Source organism: Bombina bombina, chromosome 11 (assembly GCF_027579735.1).
Source record: "Bombina bombina isolate aBomBom1 chromosome 11, aBomBom1.pri, whole genome shotgun sequence".
Lineage (NCBI taxonomy): Eukaryota > Metazoa > Chordata > Amphibia > Anura > Bombinatoridae > Bombina > Bombina bombina.
In genome coordinates, this window is record NC_069509.1 from 81722627 (window position 1) to 81747574 (window position 24948).

The 24948-nt window shown below is 37.3% G+C and overlaps 1 protein-coding gene across 4 annotated transcripts in view; it reads right to left on the reverse strand.

Moving 5' to 3' along the window:
- TOM1L2 (target of myb1 like 2 membrane trafficking protein) overlaps positions 1 to 24948 on the reverse strand; it is a 367857-nt gene that overhangs the window by 35205 nt on the left and 307704 nt on the right. Inside the window, exon 13 of one of the 4 annotated variants that reach the window (XM_053694560.1) lies at positions 12190 to 12249. The exons of the other annotated variants lie outside the window; for them this stretch is intronic. Coding sequence (XP_053550535.1) covers positions 12190 to 12249 — 60 coding nt within the window. The remainder of the gene's footprint in view (positions 1 to 12189; positions 12250 to 24948) is intronic. 4 annotated transcript variants of the gene reach the window in all.

Here is a 24948-nt window from a genome sequence, read left to right on the forward strand (position 1 = left end):
GCGTAAACCTCCAAGCGGGAAAACTATAGAAGACTAAAGGGATGAAGACTAAAGGGATGTGCACTAACCCATTGTGCGCAACTCCGACGCGTGAAAAATCAAGACCGCCAAAAAAAATCAGACAAGCACAAAACAGCAAGGGAATAGTGAAAAGGATCTGTCTCAGGGCCATATATATATATATATATATATATATATATATATATATATATATATATATATATATATATATATATATATATATACACACATACAGGGAGTATATATATATATATATATATATATATATATATATATACACACATACAGGGAGTGCAGAATTATTAGGCAAATGAGTATTTTGACCACATCATCCTCTTTATGCATGTTGTCTTACTCCAAGCTGTATAGGCTCGAAAGCCTACTACCAATTAAGCATATTAGGTGATGTGCATCTCTGTAATGAGAAGGGGTGTGGTCTAATGACATCAACACCCTATATCAGGTGTGCATAATTATTAGGCAACTTCCTTTCCTTTGGCAAAATGGGTCAAAAGAAGGACTTGACAGGCTCAGAAAAGTAAAAAATAGTGAGATATCTTGCAGAGGGATGCAGCAAGATTGCAAAGCTTCTGAAGCGTGATCATCGAACAATCAAGCGTTTCATTCAAAATAGTCAACAGGGTCGCAAGAAGCGTGTGGAAAAACCAAGGCGCAAAATAACTGCCCATGAACTGAGAAAAGTCAAGCGTGCAGCTACCAAGATGCCACTTGCCACCAGTTTGGCCATATTTCAAAGCTGCAACATCACTGGAGTGCCCAAAAGCACAAGGTGTGCAATACTCAGAGACATGGCCAAGGTAAGAAAGGCTGAAAGACGACCACCACTGAACAAGACACACAAGCTGAAACGTCAAGACTGGGCCAAGAAATATCTCAAGACTGATTTTTCTAAGGTTTTATGGACTGATGAAATGAGAGTGAGTCTTGATGGGCCAGATGGATGGGCCAGTGGCTGGATTGGTAAAGGGCAGAGAGCTCCAGTCCGACTCAGACGCCAGAAAGGTGGAGGTGGAGTACTGGTTTGGGCTGGTATCATCAAAGATGAGCTTGTGGGGCCTTTTCGGGTTGAGGATGGAGTCAAGCTCAACTCCCAGTCCTACTGCCAGTTTCTGGAAGACACCTTCTTCAAGCAGTGGTACAGGAAGAAGTCTGCATCCTTCAAGAAAAACATGATTTTCATGCAGGACAATGCTCCATCACACGCGTCCAAGTACTCCACAGCATGGTTGGCAAGAAAGGGTATAAAAGAAGAAAATCTAATGACATGGCCTCCTTGTTCACCTGATCTGAACCCCATTGAGAACCTATGGTCCATCATCAAATGTGAGATTTACAAGGAGGGAAAACAGTACACCTCTCTGAACAGTGTCTGGGAGGCTGTGGTTGCTGCTGCACGCAATGTTGATGGTGAACAGATCAAAACACTGACAGAATCCATGGATGGCAGGCTTTTGAGTGTCCTTGCAAAGAAAGGTGGCTATATTGGTCACTGATTTGTTTTTGTTTTGTTTTTGAATGTCAGAAATGTATATTTGTGAATGTTGAGATGTTATATTGGTTTCACTGGTAAAAATAAATAATTGAAATGGGTATATATTTGTTTTTTGTTAAGTTGCCTAATAATTATGCACAGTAATAGTCACCTGCACACACAGATATCCCCCTAAAATAGCTATAACTAAAAACAAACTAAAAACTACTTCCAAAACTATTCAGCTTTGATATTAATGAGTTTTTTGGGTTCATTGAGAACATGGTTGTTGTTCAATAATAAAATTAATCCTCAAAAATACAACTTGCCTAATAATTCTGCACTCCCTGTATATATATACACACACAAACACAGAGGTTATTGAATAGGGGTATATTGTAGATGTATTAAGGGAGGCAAAAGACAAGTCCCTGCAACCATTATAGAGGGTTTATGAAAAATTTCCCATGAGGTGAAAAAAGTATCATAAACCATACCCCATATACATCCCTCTGACAAGCACTGTACTCTGAGGGGAAACCGGGCTTCAATATAGACTAAAAACTAATCTCTGAAGAATAAAATGCACATCTTCATTCTTCAACCACCTTCAGCGGACGCAAAGTAAAGACTGAGGTATGTGAGAGGTAGGAGGGGTTTTATAGAGCTCTTTGAGTTTGGGAATCTTTGCCTCCTCCTAGTGGTAGAAAAGAGTAATTCCCGAGAGTAAAGGATTGTGGACTCTCACCACCTGTATGAAAGAAATAAAAGATTTATTTCAAAGTAGCCACTCCATCAAGCTCAGTAGAAAGCAGCAGAGGATTCTATAGATCCCTCCTCTGTAACAAGCTATAACAAAACCAGAGAACAACAGGAGCGGACATACCACTCTATTCAGGATGATTTTAGATGCATAGATTTTACCTGTAGTTCAAGTAAGTGAATTTGTATTTGTTTACAAGAAGTTTGATTAAATACTTTTAACCTTGAATCAGGGTTCAGCTGTATTTTTATCTTGTAGTTATTACCTTCAAGTTGTCTTCTGATATTACAGCAGCACCACAGTTTCAGTTATCCAGAAGTTCTCTACCTTTAAGACTCCATGTACAATTGGATTTAATTAGAATGGTTTTGGGACCTTGATTACATTTGGACTCTCTAACTCTATGTATCATTTTTTTGCTCTAATAGAAGGTGTGCTAATAGCACTTATATTTCTATACACGCAAATTACAAGCTTGTCCTGCTGAGTCTAACTTTAAAGGGACAGTCTAGTCAAAATTAAACTTTCATGATTCAGATAGGAAATGTAATTTTAAACAACTTTCCAATTTACTTTTATCATAAAATTTGCTTTGTTTTCTTGGTATTCGTTGTTGAAATCTAAACCTAGGTAGGCTCATATGATCGTTTCTAAGCCCTTGAAGGCCACCTCTTATGTCAGTGCATTTTGACAGTATTTCACAGCTAGACAATGCTAATTCATGTGTGCCATATAGATAACATTGTGCTCACTCCCATGGAGAAATGTATGAGTCGGCACTGATTGGCTAAAATTTAATTCTGCCAAAAGCAACGAAATAAGGGGGCAGTCTGCAGAGGCTTAGATACAAATTAATCACAGAGGTAAAAAGTGTATTAATATAACCATGTTAGTTATACAAAACAGGGGAATGGGTAATAAAGGGATTATCTGTCTTTAAACAATACAAATTCTGGAGTAGACTGTCCCTTTAAGTGACAAACAGTATATCAGCAGAGACTTTATGCATGCAAATGTAAGAAATCCTTTCTGCATTAACATAGTATTTAATGCACAATACAACTTCTATATAGCTCACATTTAAAAACATAATTTATGCTTACCTGATAAATTCCTTTCTTCTGTAGTGTGATCAGTCCACGGGTCATCATTACTTCTGGGATATTACTCCTCCCCAACAGGAAGTGCAAGAGGATTCACCCAGCAGAGCTGCATAAAGCTCCTCCCCTCTACGTCACTCCCAGTCATTCGACCAAGGACCAACGAGAAAGGAAAAGCCAAGGGTGAAGTGGTGACTGGAGTATAAATTAAAAAATATTTACCTGCCTTAAAAACAGGGCGGGCCGTGGACTGATCACACTACAGAAGAAAGGAAATTATCAGGTAAGCATAAATTATGTTTTCTTCTGTTAAGTGTGATCAGTCCACGGGTCATCATTACTTCTGGGATACCAATACCAAAGCAAAAGTACACGGATGACGGGAGGGATAGGCAGGCTCTTTATACAGAAGGAACCGCTGCCTGAAGAACCTTTCTCCCAAAAATAGCCTCCGATGAAGCAAAAGTGTCAAATTTGTAAAATTTGGAAAAAGTATGAAGCGAAGACCAAGTTGCAGCCTTGCAAATCTGTTCAACAGAGGCCTCATTCTTGAAGGCCCAAGTGGAAGCCACAGCTCTAGTAGAATGAGCTGTAATTCTTTCAGGAGGCTGCTGTCCAGCAGTCTCATAAGCTAAACGAATTATGCTACGAAGCCAAAAAGAAAGAGAGGTAGCGGAAGCTTTTTGACCTCTCCTCTGCCCAGAGTAAATGACAAACAGAGAAGACGTTTGTCGAAATTCCTTAGTTGCCTGTAAGTAAAATTTTAGAGCACGGACTACATCCAGGTTGTGCAGTAGACGTTCCTTCTTTGAAGAAGGATTTGGGCATAAAGAAGGAACAACAATCTCTTGATTGATATTCCTGTTAGTAACTACCTTAGGTAAGAACCCAGGTTTAGTACGCAGGACTACCTTATCCGAATGAAAAATCAAATAAGGAGAATCACAATGTAAGGCTGATAATTCAGAGACTCTTCGAGCCGAGGAAATAGCCATTAAAAATAGAACTTTCCAAGATAACAACTTTATATCAATGGAATGAAGGGGTTCAAACGGAACGCCCTGTAAAACATTAAGAACAAGGTTTAAACTCCATGGTGGAGCAACAGTTTTAAACACAGGCTTAATCCTGGCCAAAGCCTGACAAAAAGCCTGGACGTCAGGAACTTCTGACAGACGTTTGTGTAACAGAATGGACAGAGCTGAGATCTGTCCCTTTAATGAACTAGCAGATAAACCCTTTTCTAAACCTTCTTGTAGAAAAGACAATATCCTAGGAATCCTAACCTTACTCCAAGAGTAACCTTTGGATTCACACCAATATAGGTATTTACGCCATATCTTATGGTAAATCTTTCTGGTAACAGGTTTCCTAGCCTGTATTAAGGTATCAATAACTGACTCAGAAAACCCACGTCTTGATAAAATCAAGCGTTCAATTTCCAAGCAGTCAGCTTCAGAGAAGTTAGATTTTGATGTTTGAAGGGACCCTGTATCAGAAGGTCCTGTTTCAGAGGTAGAGACCAAGGTGGACAGGATGACAAGTCCACCAGGTCTGCATACCAAGTCCTGCGTGGCCACGCAGGTGCTATTAGAATCACTGATGCTCTCTCTTGTTTGATTCTGGCAATCAATCGAGGAAGCAACGGGAAGGGTGGAAACACGTAAGCCATCCTGAAGTCCCAAGGTGCTGTCAGAGCATCTATCAGGACTGCTCCTGGATCCCTGGATCTGGACCCGTAACGAGGAAGCTTGGCGTTCTGTCGAGACGCCATGAGATCTATCTCTGGTTTGCCCCAACGTCGAAGTATTTGGGCAAAGACCTCCGGATGAAGTTCCCACTCCCCCGGATGAAAAGTCTGACGACTTAAGAAATCCGCCTCCCAGTTCTCCACTCCCGGGATGTGGATTGCTGACAGGTGGCAAGAGTGAGACTCTGCCCAGCGAATTATCTTTGATACTTCCATCATAGCTAGGGAGCTTCTTGTCCCTCCCTGATGGTTGATGTAAGCTACAGTCGTGATGTTGTCCGACTGAAACCTGATGAACCCCCGAGTTGTCAACTTGAGCCAAGCCAGGAGGGCATTGAGAACTGCTCTCAATTCCAGAATGTTTATTGGCAGGAGACTCTCCTCCTGACTCCATTGTCCCTGAGCCTTCAGAGAATTCCAGACGGCACCCCAACCTAGAAGGCTGGCGTCTGTTGTTACAATTGTCCAGTCTGGTCTGCTGAATGGCATCCCCCTGGACAGATGTGGCCGAGAAAGCCACCATAGAAGAGAATTTCTGGTCTCTTGATCCAGATTCAGAGAAGGGGATAAGTCTGAGTAATCCCCATTCCACTGACTTAGCATGCACAGTTGCAGTGGTCTGAGGTGTAAGCGTGCAAAGGGTACTATGTCCATTGCCGCTACCATTAAGCCGATTACCTCCATGCATTGAGCCACTGACGGGTGTTGAATGGAATGAAGGGTGCGGCAAGCACTTTGAAGTCTTGTTAGCCTGTCCTCTGTCAGGTAAATCTTCATTTCTACAGAATCTATAAGAGTCCCCAGGAAGGGAACTCTTGTGAGTGGAACGAGTGAACTTTTCTTTTCGTTCACCTTCCATCCATGTGACCTTAGAAATGCCAGCACTAACTCTGTATGAGACTTGGCAGTTTGAAAGCTTGAAGCTTGTATCAGAATGTCGTCTAGGTATGGAGCTACCGAGATTCCCCGCGGTCTTAGTACCGCCAGAAGAGCACCCAGAACCTTTGTGAAGATTCTTGGAGCTGTAGCCAATCCGAATGGAAGAGCCACAAACTGGTAATGCCTGTCTAGGAAGGCAAACCTTAGGTACCGATAATGATCTTTGTGAATCGGTATGTGAAGGTAAGCATCTTTTAAATCTACAGTGGTCATGTACTGACCCTCTTGGATCATAGGTAAAATTGTCCGAATAGTCTCCATCTTGAACGATGGAACTCTTAGGAATTTGTTTAGGATCTTTAAGTCCAGGATTGGTCTGAAAGTTCCCTCTTTTTTGGGAACCACAAACAGATTTGAGTAAAACCCCTGTCCCTGTTCCGATCGTGGAACTGGATGGATTACTCCCATTAACAAGAGCTCTTGTACGCAGCGTAGAAACGCCTCTTTCTTTGTCTGGATTGTTGACAATCTTGACAGATGAAATCTCTCTCTTGGAGGAGAGTATTTGAAGTCCAGAAGGTATCCCTGAGATATTATCTCTAGCGCCCAGGGATCCTGAACATCTCTTGCCCAAGCCTGGGCGAAGAGAGAAAGTCTGCCCCCCACTAGATCCGATCCCGGATCGGGGGCCCTCAATTCATGCTGTTTTAGGGGCAGCAGCAGGTTTCCTAGTCTGCTTGCCCTTGTTCCAGGACTGGTTAGGTTTCCAGCCTTGTCTGTAGCGAGCAACAGCTCCTTCCTGTTTTGGTGCAGAGGAAGTTGATGCTGCTCCTGCTTTGAAATTACGAAAGGAACGAAAATTAGACTGTCTAGTCTTGGCTTTGGCTTTGTCCTGAGGCAGGGCATGGCCTTTACCTCCTGTAATGTCAGCGATAATCTCTTTCAACCCGGGCCCGAATAAGGTCTGCCCTTTGAAAGGTATATTAAGCAATTTAGACTTAGAAGTAACATCAGCTGACCAGGATTTTAGCCACAGCGCCCTGCGTGCCTGAATGGCGAATCCTGAATTCTTCGCCGTAAGTTTAGTAAGATGTACTACGGCCTCCGAAATGAATGAATTAGCTAGTTTAAGGACTCTAAGCCTGTCCGTAATGTCGTCCAGAGTAGCTGAACCAATGTTCTCTTCCAGAGACTCAATCCAGAATGCCGCTGCAGCCGTGATCGGCGCAATGCATGCAAGGGGTTGCAATATAAAACCTTGTTGAACAAACATTTTCTTAAGGTAACCCTCTAATTTTTTATCCATTGGATCTGAAAAAGCACAGCTATCCTCCACCGGGATAGTGGTACGCTTAGCTAAGGTAGAAACTGCTCCCTCCACCTTAGGGACCGTTTGCCATAAGTCCCTTGTGGTGGCGTCTATTGGAAACATTTTTCTAAATATCGGAGGGGGTGAGAACGGCACACCGGGTCTATCCCACTCCTTAGTAACAATTTCAGTAAGTCTCTTAGGTATAGGAAAAACCTCAGTACTCGTCGGTACCGCAAAATATTTATCCAACCTACACATTTTCTCTGGTATTGCAACTGTGTTACAATCATTCAGAGCCGTTAACACCTCCCCTAGTAATACACGGAGGTTTTCCAGTTTAAATTTAAAATTTGAAATATCTGAATCCAGTCTGTTTGGATCAGAACCGTCACCCACAGAATGAAGCTCTCCGTCCTCATGTTCTGCCACCTGTGACGCAGTGTCTGACATGGCCCTAATATTATCAGCGCACTCTGTTCTCACCCCAGAGTGATCACGCTTACCTCTTAGCTCTGGTAATTTAGCCAAAACCTCAGTCATAACAGTAGCCATATCCTGTAATGTGATTTGTAATGGCCGCCCAGATGTACTCGGCGCTACAATATCACGCACCTCCCTCTGAGCGGGAGATGTAGGTACTGACACGTGAGGCGAGTTAGTCGGCATAACTCTCCCCTCGTTGTTTGGTGAAATTTGTTCAATTTGTACAGATTGACTTTTATTTAAAGTAGCATCAATACAGTTAGTACATAAATTTCTATTGGGCTCCACTTTGGCATTGCAACAAATGACACAGGTATCATCCTCTGAATCAGACATGTTTAACACACTAGCAAATAAACTTGTAACTTGGAAATACAATTCAATTAGAATAATATTAAAACGTACTGTGCCTTTAAGAAGCACAGAAGATCTATGACAGTTGAAAATTAATAAATTGAAACAGTTATAGCCTCAATCCTTGTAAATAACACAACTTTAGCAAAGGTTTAATCCCATTAGCAAAGATAACAAATTCTGAAAGCAGGAAACAAATTACAGAATAAACGTTTTTTATCTCAGTCAAACTATAATTCTCACAGCTCTGCTGAGAGAAATTACCTCCCTCAAAATAAGTTTTGAAGACCCCTGAGCTCTGTAGAGATGAACCGGATCATGCAGGGAATACAATGAGTTGCTGACTGAAATATTTGATGTGTAGTAAAAGCGCCAAAAAAACGTCCCCTCCCCCTCACACACAGCAGTGAGGGAGAACAGAAACTGTCAGAAAACAGATTAAGCAACTGCCAAGTGGAAAAATAGTGCCCAAACATTTATTCACTCAGTACCTCAGTAAATGAAAACGATTTTACATTCCAGCAAAAACGTTAAACATAATCTCTAGTTATTAAACAGCTTTATGTATTTCTTACAGTGTAATTCTAGTGAAGTACCATTCCCCAGAATACTGAAGTGTAAAGTATACATACATGACATTATATCGGTATGGCAGGATTTTCTCATCAATTCCATTGTCAGAAAATAAAAACTGCTACATACCTCTATGCAGATTCATCTGCCCGCTGTCCCCTGATCTGAAGTTTACCTCTCCTCAGATGGCCGAGAAACAGCAATATGATCTTAACTACTCCGGCTAAAATCATAACAAAAACTCTGGTAGATTCTTCTTCAAACTCTGCCAGAGAGATAATAACACACTCCGGTGCTATTTTAAAATAACAAACTTTTGATTGAAGATATAAAACTAAGTATAATCACCATAGTCCTCTCACACATCCTATCTAGTCGTTGGGTGCAAGAGAATGACTGGGAGTGACGTAGAGGGGAGGAGCTTTATGCAGCTCTGCTGGGTGAATCCTCTTGCACTTCCTGTTGGGGAGGAGTAATATCCCAGAAGTAATGATGACCCGTGGACTGATCACACTTAACAGAAGAAAGATGGTTTATCAGGTACGAAAATGCAGCTTACATAACTTCAGAGATTTATTACAAAGTAAATATACGGGCATTAAATACAACATATTATCATCCTGTACAACGTTTAGAAAAATGAAACAACATTGGAATGATTTTTCTACTTCTTCCCAGAGAACCTGAATTGACTCCAACATTGGGGAATCTGAAACATTCTACACAGTGACTGCTTAACTCAGCTCAAAATCGAATTGGCCACAGCAAAAGAGATAAGGAACTTAGATTCCTCCAGGCTTTTCAATAGTATGATGTGCTAATTTTAGGTCTCTGACATGCCATAATTTCCCAATCCGACTCACCGTGCTGAAGTAGAAAATTAGTATAGTGATTTTTCTTTTCTTACTCCTTAAAGGGATATTAAACACTTAATATACAATGTTTAATTAACGGTAGTTTACTTTCATTATTTATTTTGCCCCCTTTCCTATAATTTAATTCTTAAAGGGACATTAAACACTTTGAGATGGTAATATAAAATTATAAATTGTATATATAAAACAACTCTGCAATATTCTTTCATTATTTATTTTGTCCTCTTTGCCTGTAATTCCATTCTGAAATTGTGAGCTTTTCAGTTCCTATTAGAAATGGAAGTGCAGAACACTGTTCTATACCACACAGCCATTGGCTGCACCTTCTAGTGACTTATTTATAACTGTCTCTTATTGGCCACAGCAGAGAAGGTAACACAAGTTACAACATGGCAGCTCCCAGTGTTTTAGAGACACTCAAACTGTACACTTATTTTGTCACTTTTTAAACAACTAATGAAACTTTAAAAAATACATCTACATGTTAGTCATGGACTAATCTTTTATTTGAATGCATCATTCTATCTAGCAAGTATTTAGTGTTTAATGTCCCTTTAATTTCCTGTGAGAAGTGGAAATGCAGACTCCAGACTTACCAGTATTATATTCCATACAGTCATTGGCTGCACACTTTAGTGAACTATTTATAACTGTCCCTAGCTGGCCTCAGCAGAGAAGGAAACCTAGGTTACAACACGGTAGCACCCATTTTATTATGGATATTGAAACTTTACAATTTTCTCAATATTTAAAAACCATAATACAATAAAAAAAAATGCACATTATTATCAGGCTAATATCTTTGTTCTGAATACATCATTCTGTCTAGTGTTTATTTTGTGTTAAAAGGACATGAAACACAATTTTATGATTCAGAGGGAGCGAGGAATTTTAAACAACTTTCTAATTTACTTCTATTATCATCGACTTTTGTTCTTTTGGTATCCTTTGTTAAAAAGCATACCTAGAAGCTGCTGATTGGTGGCTGCACATATATGCCTCATGTTATTGGCTCACCTATATGCATTGCTGTTTCTTCAACAAATAATACCAAGAGAATGAAGCAATTTAGATAATAGCAGTAAATTGGGAAGTTGTTTAAAATTGTATTTGATTTCCCCCTCCCCCACCTGTGTCCCCTACCCCCCCCCCCCCCCTTTTTTTTTTTTCTCTTCTCCTCTTTTTCTGGCTATTCTAATCACCCTAAGGTTGTTCTTACTAGACATTCTTGACTATGATTGCGCTCATTCCAAATTCTCATGATCAAATGGATCTATGTGACCCACCAATACCTTAATGTGTGTAAAGTTCATTACAAAGAATCTAGTAAGAGAAGTTCAATGTTTATATGGAGCTTTAATGTTATTTGTTTGATTGCCTGTTTCTGTTGTTCCCTCCATACTATAACCATATGTAACCCACAAGAAGCTCTGTAACTTGCATTACAAAGATTTGTAATATGTAACTTTTCTGAACCTCAATAAAAACAACTTTAAAATTAAAAAAAAAATTAAAAAAAAAAAATTGTATTTGATATCGGGAATCATGAAAGCAAATGTGAGTTTAATGTCCCTTTAAAGAGACATTATAGTGAAACAGTAAAAGGTTCAAGAGCATTTTACTTAAAAATAAACACATACTTAAAGTAAGCATGGCAATACACTTCCACTCCTGAGCTGGACATGGACAATGAGCCAATCAAGAGTGGAATACATATGTCACCACCATTAAAGGGACAGTCTAGTATAAATTAAACTTTCATTATTCAGATAGGACTTTTAATTTTAATCCATATTCCAATTTACTTTTATCATCAAATTGTTTTTTTCTCTTGGTATTCTTAGTTTAAACTAAACATAGGTAGGCTCATATGCTAATTTATAAGCCTTTGAGGGCTGCCTCTTATCACATGCTTTTTAAATCTCATTTCAACACAAAGAGACAGAAAGTACATGTGGGCCATATAGATAACACTGTGTTCAGGTACAGGGGGTTATTTGGGATTTAGCACAACACAATGCTACATTTAAGACAATAGATAATAAACAGTCACAGTCATGTGATCAGGGGGCTGTTAGAAGGTTCCTAGATACAAGGTAATCACAGAGGTAAAAAGTACATTAATAACACTGTGTTGGTTATGCAAAACTGGGGAATGGGTAATAAAGGGATTATCTATCTTTTAAAACAATTCTATGGTAGACTGTCCCTTTAACTAGCTCAAGTCCAACTCAGGAGCATATTGTTGCTCTGGACAACACTTTAGCTATGTGTTTAATCCTTTTATACAAAAATTCCATATGCAGACTTTTGTTTGACACTTCATTTCTAATTCTTTTAGGAAAGCAAAAAAGTTCATAATTAGGAATGTGCAGGATGTAGTATGTGATACGATAATTATAAATAACATTTTCTTTCATTAAATTATTAATTAAGCACTTCTGATCTACACAGAATCCACAATGGTAAGTATGAAAAATGTTTGTATACGTGGGTTGAGATACGCACTACTAGCAAGTTCTGCTACTTGGTCAACCAAAGAAAAATATATAACACAAATAAAATGAGAAATATAAAAGACTCTCACCACGTCTGTACCGAGCCACTCCTCTATATCATCCATGTCAGAGGGCTGTGGAACTGGAATCTATGGAAGTCAGCAAGCAGGCAAAACCCAAAATACATCCACCACAAGTATGGAGAACATAAAAAAAATACAAATTAAAAAATAATATATACAATGGAAAATTAAATGAAAAGCATGATATAATAGGGGGAAAAAACAAAATGCAAAAGTATGCTGAAAAACATAAATGACAAACAAAATAATGGACATGATGGACAGTAATGGAAAGTAAGTTCATAGTATGAGTAGGGATAAAAAACATAACATGAAGCCTTTGACCTGCATGCAAACACATAAATGAATACAGGAGACATTTGTGCAATGGAACCATGAAATGGAAGAAGAGTGTTGTTCACTTGTTAGTCTGCTGTTGGATTGCCAGTTGTCCATTCTGGTATTTCAACCAGCTAGTCCAGTAAAATCTGTACAAAAAATGGACACTTTAAAGAGGTGTGATACCCAAATACTGAAACACTTGAAAGTAATGCAGCACATCTGTAAAAAGCTGACTAGAAAATATCACCTTAACATATCTATGTAAAACAGGAAGATATTGTAAACGGTCTTTAAGCAGCCAATCAGGATGCTAGTCCCAGGACTTGCAAGGGAGCGTGCATCTGGCATGTGCAGGCACAGTCATGTTATTTCCCTCCTCAGTTTAATGAAGTTAACTATAAAATCTCATAAGATTGCAGTGAAATCTCATGGGATAACAGTAAAAAAAAAAAGGAGTGACATCAGCACCGATTAAGCCGATTGCCTGTTTTTTTTTTTTTTTTTATATATGTAGTGGCTACAGAGCACTTAATATTGTGAACTGAAGAAATTTTGAGGTAAAATATCTTCCTTTTTTACATTGAGATATTCAGGTGATATTTTCTTGTTAGCTATTTACAGTTACACTGCATGACTCAAGTGATTTAGCATATGGGTATTATGTCCCTTTAAGTCCACTAAGTAGCACCTACATTATAAAGGCAATCTGTACCTCAGTACCAATATGGCTCCAAAAAGAAGTAAAAAACATGATTTTGCCTACCAATTGCATTAATAATGAAATCACTGCCCTATGTATTACTGACTGCCAGTTAAACAAAAATCACTGCCTTGTGTGTTTCTGGAAAACAAAAAGAGTAAAATCACTGTTGTGTGTGCTACTGTAAGACAGTGAGGAGTAAAATTGCAGCTTTTTGTGTATTAATAAGCAGAGGGGAGGGGTAAAATCACTGAATTACTTGTTACTGGCAGCCAAGGAGATACAATGCAGTCCCTGTTGTGAAAAAAGCTAACTGTATATAATGTATACACTAAGGCATAGATAGACTTTTGGGGATGAGCTATTGTATGACACCCACCAACCACCTCATCCCCAATAACCCATCGTTTTTCCAGAATTTCTGTAGATGAGAGCTGGCACGATCACCTGCAATTAAACATGGTTGTGCTACATTTTGACAGCCCTGGCACTAAACTCTCAGCTGGCACTATTTAAGTTTCAGTGGAATCTAATCACATATGAAATAGGCAGGTTGTAAAAACAGAGTTTTTCTTTACATAAATCAATGTCATAATAACCTTATGGTCCTTTTTTTCTCTTGCCCTCAAACACTTTTGGTTTTGAAAATATACTTTTCAGTATATAAACTGTTTTTGCACTGTATAAACAGTCTGATAAAAGTAGAACATACAAATCATTTAAGATTACATAAAAATATACATGTTCAGTTTATTGTACACAAATGCATTTTACATTAAAGGGACATCAAACACTAAACACATTTCATGCACCTCCCTCTAATTATGGGGGCTGCCATTTTGGACTGGAATGCAGTGGATGCTAAATTTCAACATGGCAGCACCCATGACTAGAGGAAGGCTGGGAATTACCTCAATACTAGGCTTAGAAAATGTATTTGTCCCTTTAACACAGTGGATAGAGACTTCCTTATAATTTGGATAACATAGTTTACCTCAGTTTACTATATCCCCATGCACTATCCACCAACAGCAATACAGAGGAAGCACATGTTGCCGGCAACTATGTATCTAATGCAACCAAACGAAAAATATAGAACTGGCAACAAAATCAATGCGCATTATGACAGGGCCCGCATTAACCCCTTAGGCATCTCAGAGGCCTATTACGGATTTCACAGCAATGTTATGCAGCTCTATGCAGGACTTCATTTCAGTGATGCTAATAACACAAATTACTGCCAGCACAATAGCTTGCTAACATTTCTTCACCTACCAAATGTTTGTTTCCTGGGATGAGAGATGTGAATCACCTATTTAATGTGTCTGAACACTTGTTCTGTATCACTCATTTTTTTTTCTTTGAATAATGCAGCATTCAATTAAACTGTCTATGAAAAAAACAACTCTCAATATTATATTATAGGGTAGATACTGGATTGCCAATAATGAGATGAGACAGTAAACATAACTGCAATGTAAATAAATTGACATATATAAAGCCTATAGACCTTTAAAGGGATATGATCAGTGCTCCTTTTATTTATCTAGTTGTAATAAAAAAATAAAAATAAAAAAAATCTCAAGACTGACTTTTGACACAGTAGGAGGAATCTACACTGGAATAACAGGGAAAAAGTTGTATGTACACTACCATATCTTTCTAAATATGTTTGTTAAAGGGCCCTTAAACCCCAAAATTTTCCTTCACGATTCAGATAGAGAATACAATTTTAAACAACATTCCAATTTACTTCTATTATCTAATTTGCTGCAATCTTTAGATATCCTTTGTTAAAGAAATAGCAATGCACATTGGTGAGCCAATCAAATGAGGCATCTATGTGAAGCCACCAATCAGAAGCTACTGAGCCTATCTAGAAATGCTTTTCAGGAAAGAATATCAAGAGAATGAAGCACATTAGATAATAGAAGTAAATTAGAAAGTTGTTTAAAATTGTATTCTCTATCTGAATCATGAAAGAAAAAAATGTGGGTTTAACGTCCCTTTAACAAAATGACATAATATAGGGTTAATTATTAAGGTGAAAGAATATTATTCAATGCAATTGTCATTAACGATTCCCTTCTCTGTTACTTCGGTGCATCTCCCGTCTATATGTAGTAGCTGATCTTCTGACTAATCGTATACAAAGCTTTATCAGGAGCTTCTGAATATATTTGCATTGCAAGATAACAATGTGAGGTCAAACCATACAAACGATCCAAAGGTGAGCAGATACCACACGCTTGTCACCGCAGAGAATCTGCTACTCTATAGATAGCTTAGTGATAATGCACAACACTAAATCAATCACTGTCCCTTTTTCCAGGAGCTATGGACTGTACCATGTCTAGAGTACGTTGTATTTTAACAATGGCGCCATTCAAAAATAGTTTCTTTACCTTGTTGCTCTTTGGAAATTCAAACAACCACACTTTGTACTTACAATATAAATTTTAGTTTTTTTAAAAAAAAGTTATAAATGTCAACCTAAGGTTAATCAAACAGACAAACTAGGTGTACTCGGTTACTGACGGTTACGGTAAAACAAGTATGTTGCAAAGTTTGGTGGAAACAATATCTTTTCTGCTGACTGATAAGCACAAGATTCGGAGGCTTCCAGATAATCTAAATCGACTTAGATTTCTGTTCTGAGATTGTTCAGAAAGCTTTGAAGTAACTTGCCTACTTGACTCTGAACAGTTGTAATCGCATGTTTCAACCAGTAGGACACATTCATAGTTACAGAGAAAGTTAAACGATATTATTTAAATGATTTGAAATAAAAGAATTTAAACATATTAAATATTTTTCTTGCAAATGCTGCTTAAATTTATTTGGGGACTTTATTGCAATTATGGTCAGCAACAAACCTCAATAATCAAATATACGTAATTCTCTTGGTATCCTTTGTTGAAAAGCATACCTAGGAAGCCTCAGAGGCAGCAATACATTATTGGGAAACAGCTGGTGATTAGTGGCTACACGCATGTGTCTCTTTGGCTCACCAGATGTGCACAGCTAGCTCCCAGTAGCTCATAGCAGCTCTTTAGTTCACCTCTTTACAGGGGTTAAACACATGTATATATGTAAGCAGCAGTACAATAATGAAATGCTCTAACACAGAATCATTTTTATGTCCTGTTGAACACATAGTTAAACATATTAACCAGGGAAGTTCCTGAGCCAGTCTAATGCAGCAGTGTTCCTTAACCGCGGCCCTCAAGTAACCCTAACAGGTCAGATTTACATTATAGCTGAACTAGAGAATAATCAGCTGATGGTTGAGAGCAGGATAGTAACCATGGTTACTGATGAGCGGAATATTTCACCTGTGTTCTAGTTCAGCTATAATGAAAACCTGGCTTGTTGGAGGTACTTGAAAACCGCGGTTGAAAAACACTTATATACAGGATACAACCGGTGACTGGCAGCTATATTGACATCTTACTCATGGCCTTGCATTGCACCTCTTGAGCAAACGTTTTAACCCATTTGCAAAGGGTAAAACCCCAAAGTTATATAGGCACAAGCGCAAAATGTAATTTACCTTTAAAAAGTCTATTTTTTCATTTCATAGTATGATCTAATCAAATCCATAGTGGTATCTGGGGGTCAGATCTCAAAACTTCTAACACTGCGACATGACAGCTCTACCTTTAAAAAAACCCAGAAGGTTATACTGCAATTAGGAGCATACCAAAATCAATAATTTCAAGGGGGGGGGGGGGAGTAAATATCTATCTGTACAATACTAGTGAAATACAGTTAAAGGGACAATCAACACCAAAATTGTTATTGTTTCAAAACATAGATAACTCCTTTACTACCCATTCCTCAGCTTTGCACAACCAACATTCTTATACTAATATACTTTATAAAAATTTAAAACCTCTACATTTCTGCCCGTTTCTAAGCCACTATAGACAGCCTCTTATCACATGCGTTTTTTTTTAGCTTTTCACAACAGGAGATTGCTAGTTCATGTGTGCTCTCTCCTGTGTAGTCGTGCATGACACTGCACTAATTGGCTAAAATGCAAGTCATTAGATAATAAATAGCCATGTGATCAGGGGTCTGCAGAGGCTTAGATACAAGGTAATCACAGAGGTAAAAAGTATATTAATATAACCATGATGACTGTTCAAAACTGGGGAATAGGTAATAAAGGGATTATCTATATTTTTAGACAATAATAATTCTGGAGTAGACTGTCCTTTTAACAATTCTCTGCTATTTAAAAAAGAAAGCAAAACACTGTGTGGATATAGTAGTGATACAGCACATTCCGTTTTAACATCTCTATAAATTAGACAGAACATCTTTACCATGGCAGATTGCAGATTATGGATTTTGTAATGTTGTAATAAAGTTGTCTAATGAGTAAATAAATCAGTTGTGTGATCTTTATTCAGGACTCATCACAATTTTACTTGCAAGTGTGTTGTTACAATTGTAATACATGTACAATATACAGGTGGCCCTCGTTTTACAACGGTTCAATTTACACCGTTTCAGAATAACAACCTTTTTTCCAGTCATGTGACTGCCATTGAAAAGCATTGAGAAGCAGTGCATTTATTAAAATAGCCAGTAGGTGGAGCTGTCCGCTTGTGTTGCAGCAAAGCCAAGCAAGCTAAAGTTAATCAGTTTAACCAGACCTGAGCTATTGAGCAGATTTCAAAAGAACAAGATCTTCCTGTCTATAAATCAGTCCAGATTGGAATGCATAGAAAGAACTGTTTGCAGAAAAATGCAAGTGAAGTCTGTGTTGTGTGATTATTTTATTAGGTTTATAATGCTGTTTAGCAAATGTTTTTGTTCATTTAACTTAGTTTAATTATATATTCTGTGTTGTGTGATTATTTTATCAGGTTTATAATGCTGTTTAGCATTTAAAGTCTTCATTTCAAAGCTTTAAAAATAATGTATTAGGTGTTACTTATGACAATTTTGAGAGGGGCCTGGAACCTATCTCCCTCACTTCCCATTAACTTACATTATAAACTGGGTTTCAATTTACAACCATTCCTTATGTAACCTAACCCCGGCGTAAACTGAGGGCTACCTGTATTTGAAGACTTAACCTCCAGAAAAGGATTGGCACATAATGAAGAATTCAAATTATGTTATATAGTAATCTACAAAATAATGATTAAGGTAAACCCAAGTATACTGCTCATAATTGTAACAAACAAGTTTACAATTGTGATGTTTAAGAATTTTTGGAGGTAATGTGAATTTTTCAGATGACCAATCACCTTACTGAATTAATTGAAAGATGATAGAAATGAAAGATTGCTCTTTATGCTTAAAAGGGACAGTCTACAATATAATTACAAGTTCTATCTGAATAATGAAAGTTTAATTTTGACTAGACTGTCACTTTAAAAATGTTAGCTAATACAGCAGTATCTGTTGTGTACTTCATACTAGTGCTCTCATTGGCTGATACATACTCTTCACTACTGCTCATTAGCGGATGGGTACTTCCTATTGGCTGATAAGCGCTTATACCTATCAGCCAATGAGCATTAGTATTAATGTTCCTTTCAGTCAATGATAATTGGAAGGATGTACCTATCAGCCAATGAGCATTAATAGGAAGTACACAACTGATTATGCTGTATTAGTTTTAGTTTACATTAAAATCAAACATGTTCAATGGCTGCTCTTTCATAAGGATAAAAAATACACAAATAGAAAAGAAAGTGATTACATTAGTGTGCAGCAAACACTGTGGGGGGGGGGGGGGGGGAGCCGTTTAGAAACTCAGATTTATCATTCATGTTCCTATATCAATCCTATCTCAGAATATAAGATTTAAAGGGACATTAAACCCAAAAATGTTCTTTCATGATTCACATAGAGAATACAATTTTAAATCACATTCTAAAGTATTTCTATTATCTAATTTGCTTTATTCTTTAGATATAATGTGTTGAAGAAATAGCAATGCACATGGGTGAACCAATCACACAAGGCATCTATGTGCAGCAACCAATTGGCAGATACCGAGCCTATCTAGATATGCTTTTTAGCAAAGGATATCAAGAGAATGAAGCAAATTAGATAATAGAAGTAAATTAGAAAGTTGTTTACAATTGCATGCTCTTTCTAAATCATGAAAGAAAAAATGTGGGTTTTATATCCCTTTAAGGACCATACTTCTGTTGCCTCGGGGGTGGTCCTAGCTTTAATAATTTAGGGGGGTGCTACTAACAGTGATCAAAAGAAAGTTTCAGGTTGCTGCTGTTTTTGTCACATGGTCTGGAAAACAAAACAAAAAACTATACAGAAGAACAGCGTCATGCCGGGCAGAACACTGGATGTAAGAAGGGTCTGTAAGCGTTCCCCACTCCATGTAAATGTAAAAAAATGAAAAGAAAGGGTCTTACAAAAAAAATAAATGATGCTATTGCCACTACCAAAGTTTGGTGTCACTGTAGAACCTCCTCTGCCAGACCTTTTAACACCACCTGTGGTATTAAAAGGGGCAGTCTGAGGTAATACTGTTATAACATGCTCTATCATGAATGTAGTCACCAATCATTGGCTGTGTCCTGCTCAAGAACAGACCGGAAGACCCTGCTGTACAAGGTTGAGATAGAGTATGTTATTTTAAGAGAATGTCCAATTTACTTCTATTAAAAAACAAACCTAGGCTCAGGAGCAGCAATGCACTACTGGGAGATAGTTGACGATTGGTAGTTATACACATATGCCTATTGTCATTGGCTGACCGGATGTGTTCAAGATTTATGTAGAGCATGCAATTTGAAAACAATTTTCCAGTTTACTTCGGTTATCAATTTTGCTTCATTCTGTAGGTATCCTTTGTTAAAGAGTAATTCTAGGTAAACTCAGGAGTGTCCACGTGCCCTTAGCCGTCTGGCAGCAGTGTTTGCAACAATGTTTATAGCAATGTTATAAATCCAAAAGATACTGCCATAGAATGGTACAGATACCAAATGACAGAAAAGTTTTCAACTATGTATAAGATTGCTATGGCTAAATACATGTGCACGCTCCTGAGCACACCTAGGATTACTCTTTAACAAAAGGATACCAAGAGAACTAAGCAAAATTGATGATCAAAGTAAAAAGTTGTTTACAATTTTAGGCTCTATCCAATTCAATTAAAGGGACAGTAAAGTCATAATTAGACATTCATGAGTTAGACAGAACATTTTTAAACAACATTCCAATTTACGTCTACTATTTAATTTGCTTCCTTCTCTTGATATCCTTTGCTGAAAGATTTATCTAGGTAATCTCAGGAGCAGCAAAAAACCTAGGTTCTAGCTGATGATTGGTGGCTGCATATATATATACCGATTGTCATTGGCTCACCCATATGTTTAGTTAGAAACTAATAGTGCATTGCTGCTCCTTCAACAAATTATACCAAGAGAATGAAGCAAATTTGATGATAGAAGTAAATTGGAAAGTTGGTTAAAATTGTCTGTTCTACCTAAATCATAATTTCTTTTCGGGGGTTTCATGTCCCTTTAAGTTTACTTTTGACTTTACAGTCCCAGTAGTGCATGCTTTAATAACAAAATGCTATAATGAAATAGCAGAATATTTTAGATTACACTATATTAACCCTTTAAGATGGAAACACCTATTGTGCAGGATCAATGACGTTTCAAACTACATATGATTAAAAAAAAAAAAAAAAAAAGATTCAGTAGGGAAAATAAAAATGAACCAAACAAAAATTACTATGGAACCTTTATCTACTGTAATTTAGGACTTTGATCCACAGAATATAAACAATGGTGTTGTCATATCGGAATTTGGACTTGACAGATACACCTCACACGGATAACCGCACTATTACTTTCAGCTTGTACCAGGTAGAAATTCTTATCCAGCGAACATCTCACTGCCAGACAGACAAACCCACAGTCACAGTAAATTGATATACTGCATCTCATTCAGAAGAAAAGCATGTGACTTAAATGAACTTTAATCACCTTAAGAGTTTAATTTAAAACAACTTTGAAATATACTTTATTTTACCTCTATTTATGTCATTTGTGGATTTTCTTAATTATCAAAGCTGGAAATAGACACTGCAGGCATCTGAGGGCTAACCCCGCTACATAACGTTATCTAATTGGCTTCAGAAGATACAAATAATACACTTTATACTAGAATAATGACCATGGCTAGCCTTGTCTGCGGCAGACTCAAGCCCTAATTGGCTCCTCCATATAAGTCAAGGGGTGGGTAAAATTAGAAATGTTTAGACTTACCTGATTTGTTATTCTTTTACAACACAACAGAAATGTCTTGTAATTGGGAGGTGTGTACGTCCCTTTAATGGGCAAACTCAGTGGGTATTCTTGTTCTTTACTGCTGTGAAAATCTCTGTTTAAGTGTTTAATATTTTAAAAATGGTAAGACGCTGAGAAATGCTAGTTTAATCCTTTATGAAACTTGTGCTTATCATTGAAGAAAAGATATTGATAAAGGAACAGGGCGGTAAGGGGGGAGCCGGACAACAGAATCTCCGTACAGACAGAGTATTTTGCACATCATATGGTTTTCCACCTAACAAAGTGCAGCTACAGTAAGTAATGAGGATCAGTTGTTTTATATTTCAATGTGAAAATCCTTATGCAACTAAATTATTTCAACAACGACAACTCATTTATAGAGATAATCTTATTGGTTATTAGTGATCATGCTATAAGCAAAGTTTATTTTTCTCAAGATCACCAATAGGTATTTTGGATATTTATTCGGTTTCTCTACGAATAAATGAAAAATAATAATTGCTTGCAATCGATGACAATTGAAATGTGTCCATATATGGTATGAATAAGTACTTATGGTAATTATCTATAATCCATCTGGTATGTAGGGAAATGGACTACGATAACTAACAGATTTTAACTAGGAAACAAATTGTTTTTATATGTATGTACTTCTATGATCTAATTTGTTTCATTCTCTTGGCATCCTTTGTTAAACAAGCAGCAATGCAGTAATGGGAACTAGTTAACACACTGGGTGAGCCAATAAAATAAAGCGTTTAAGTGTAGCCACCAATCAGCAGCTCCTGAGCCTACCTAGGTATCTTTTAAACAAAGGAATACCAAAAGAACAAAACAAATTAGATAATAGAAGTACATTGGAAATTTGTTTAAAATCACATGTACTATCCGAATCATGAAAGAAAAAAAATGTGGGTTTCATGTCCCTTTAAATGTAGCAAAACATATGCAGTGTGACTGATTTTCCTATAACTGACCTCAACAAATTGCAATTTTCCCATTCACTTATGATGTTCTGGAGTGCATCTCCTTATACTGGAGCATACTGCAGTTTGCCTGAGCTATTTATCACTTAAAGGGACACTGAACCCAAATGTTTTCTTTCGTGATTCAGATAGAGCATGCAATTTTAAGCAACTTTCTAATTTACTCCTATTATCAATTTTTCTTCGTTCACTTGCTATCTTTATTTGAAAAAGAAGGCATCTAAGCTTCTTTTTTTGGTTCAGACTCTGGACAGCATTTTTTTTTATTGGTGGATGAATTTATCCACCAATCAGCAAGAACAACCTAGGTTATTTACCAAAAATGGGCCGGCATCTAAACTTACATTCTTGCATTTCAAATAAAGATACCAAGAGAATGAAGAAAAATTGATAATAGGAGTAAATTAGAAAGTTGCTTAAAATTGCATGCTCTATCTGAATCACGAAAGAAAAAATTGGGGTTCAGTGTCCCTTTAAATTGTTTCTAATATTTTAGGAAGTCAGTACATATTCCTGGATAGTAATGTAACAGACTAACAAGGTCATTTAAGTAAAGGTTTTTAACTTCAGAATAAGGTTTTGCACATAAGGTGTTTGTACAAACATAATATTTTCCTCCTTCTCTGGTTCCCCTAATCCTATTTTTATTTACTGATAGCCCCATCAGGGTGCTTCACTGATTATTATGTTAGAGATGGCAAATACCCGGCCTGTTTGAGTTTCTGGCAATGTCCGGCTGGTAAGTATGTTATGCCATATAGGGATAGGGAATACGAGAGGGCAGTATCTACTTGCTGGTGATCTGCTCACCATTCCTTGAGTGATGAGCCATTTGTCTATGGGCTCCATGTCTGTACCTCCACCTCTCAATCTCCTCTGGATCAAAACCAAGAAAAAAAGGTGAAAAAGTGCAGCAAAACACAAGAAAAGCAAACAATAAAGATACATTAAAATGTATACTCAACAGGCATTGTCTATCCTGAAAGACAGCTGAACAAAAGTAATCATCAGCAACCCTAGAGATAACTCAAGACCTATATTATTAAACCACAATCAGCTTAGAGACCAAGGCAGTGCGCTTAAAGGGACAGTAAAGTCATAAATTAGACATTCATGATTCAGACGACAGAGAATACAAGTGTAAACAACTTACTAATTTACTTCTATTATTTAATTTGCATCATTTTCTTGATATCCTTTGCTGAAAGCTTTATCAAGGTAAGCTCAGGAGTAGCAAATAACCTAAGTTCTAGCTGCTGATTGATGGCTATATATATATATATATATATATATACACACACACACATACATACATACATACATACATACACACATATATACATACACACACCAATTGTCTTTGGTTCACCCATGTGTTTAGTTAGAAACCAGTAGTGCATTGCTACTCCAACAAATGATACCAAGAGAATGAAGCAAATTTGATAATAGAAGTAAACTGGGAAGTTGTTTAAAATGGTCTGTTCTACCTAAATCATGGAAGAAAATGTAATGCCCCTTTAATTAACCACCATCAATATATTGTGACTTGGTACACATTACATTTTTGATTTTACATAGGGGTTTGATTCCAATTTTGTCGATCACCTGGTTTTCGGTTCTCGATGCACATTTTTTGACATAGGAACAATCAAAAACTAAATAACACCATGTTTGTATTAGAAAAATATTGCATATTGTAAAATGTACCCAATGGACAACATTGACTTTGGTGATCACAATCCACCCAAACACAAGTTCAACCAAATATAGAAAACATAACAGACCCATTTAATTCAACAAGGTACTCGATAAATGCTCAACATTCAACATTGATTGATAAAACTCATTGGCCACGGCCTTGCATATGCTCAGACCCAAAAAAGATGGCATTGCCCACGCCAACAACAGCAATGGACGTTTTTTGCTGACCATCATCAATTAAAAAAACATGATCTACTATGTATCAACAGTTACAGAATTTATATCAATACCAATGTATTTCTGTCAGTAAATTACATTAAAAATGTTATTAAAATAATAATAATAATAATAAACGCACCACTCTATACTATTGCTACACACATGGATTTTATTCAGCCCAATAACCCATTTTGGTTTTCTGTGAGCAACAGCCATTATCAGCTGTTCGTACTTGTATGGGGAAACGGAGATCAAACAACATCAACCTCGACTGTGTTTGACTTCAAGGGATTGTTTTAAAAGAAAAAAATTAATAATTAACTTCATGAACATCCAATCACATTTTTACTTTAATATCAAACAAGAATTCCAGAAAGAAAAGAAAACGACAAAAGATTTTCTCAACTTTACAAATAGTAACAGAAATCTAGAGTTGGACCGCATTCTAATCTATTAGAATAACCTTAAAGGCAAGCTGGGGGGATTTATTGGCTTTGTTTTCTAAAGAATTCTGATCAATATGAAAACCATCTGTTGGGGCATCAGT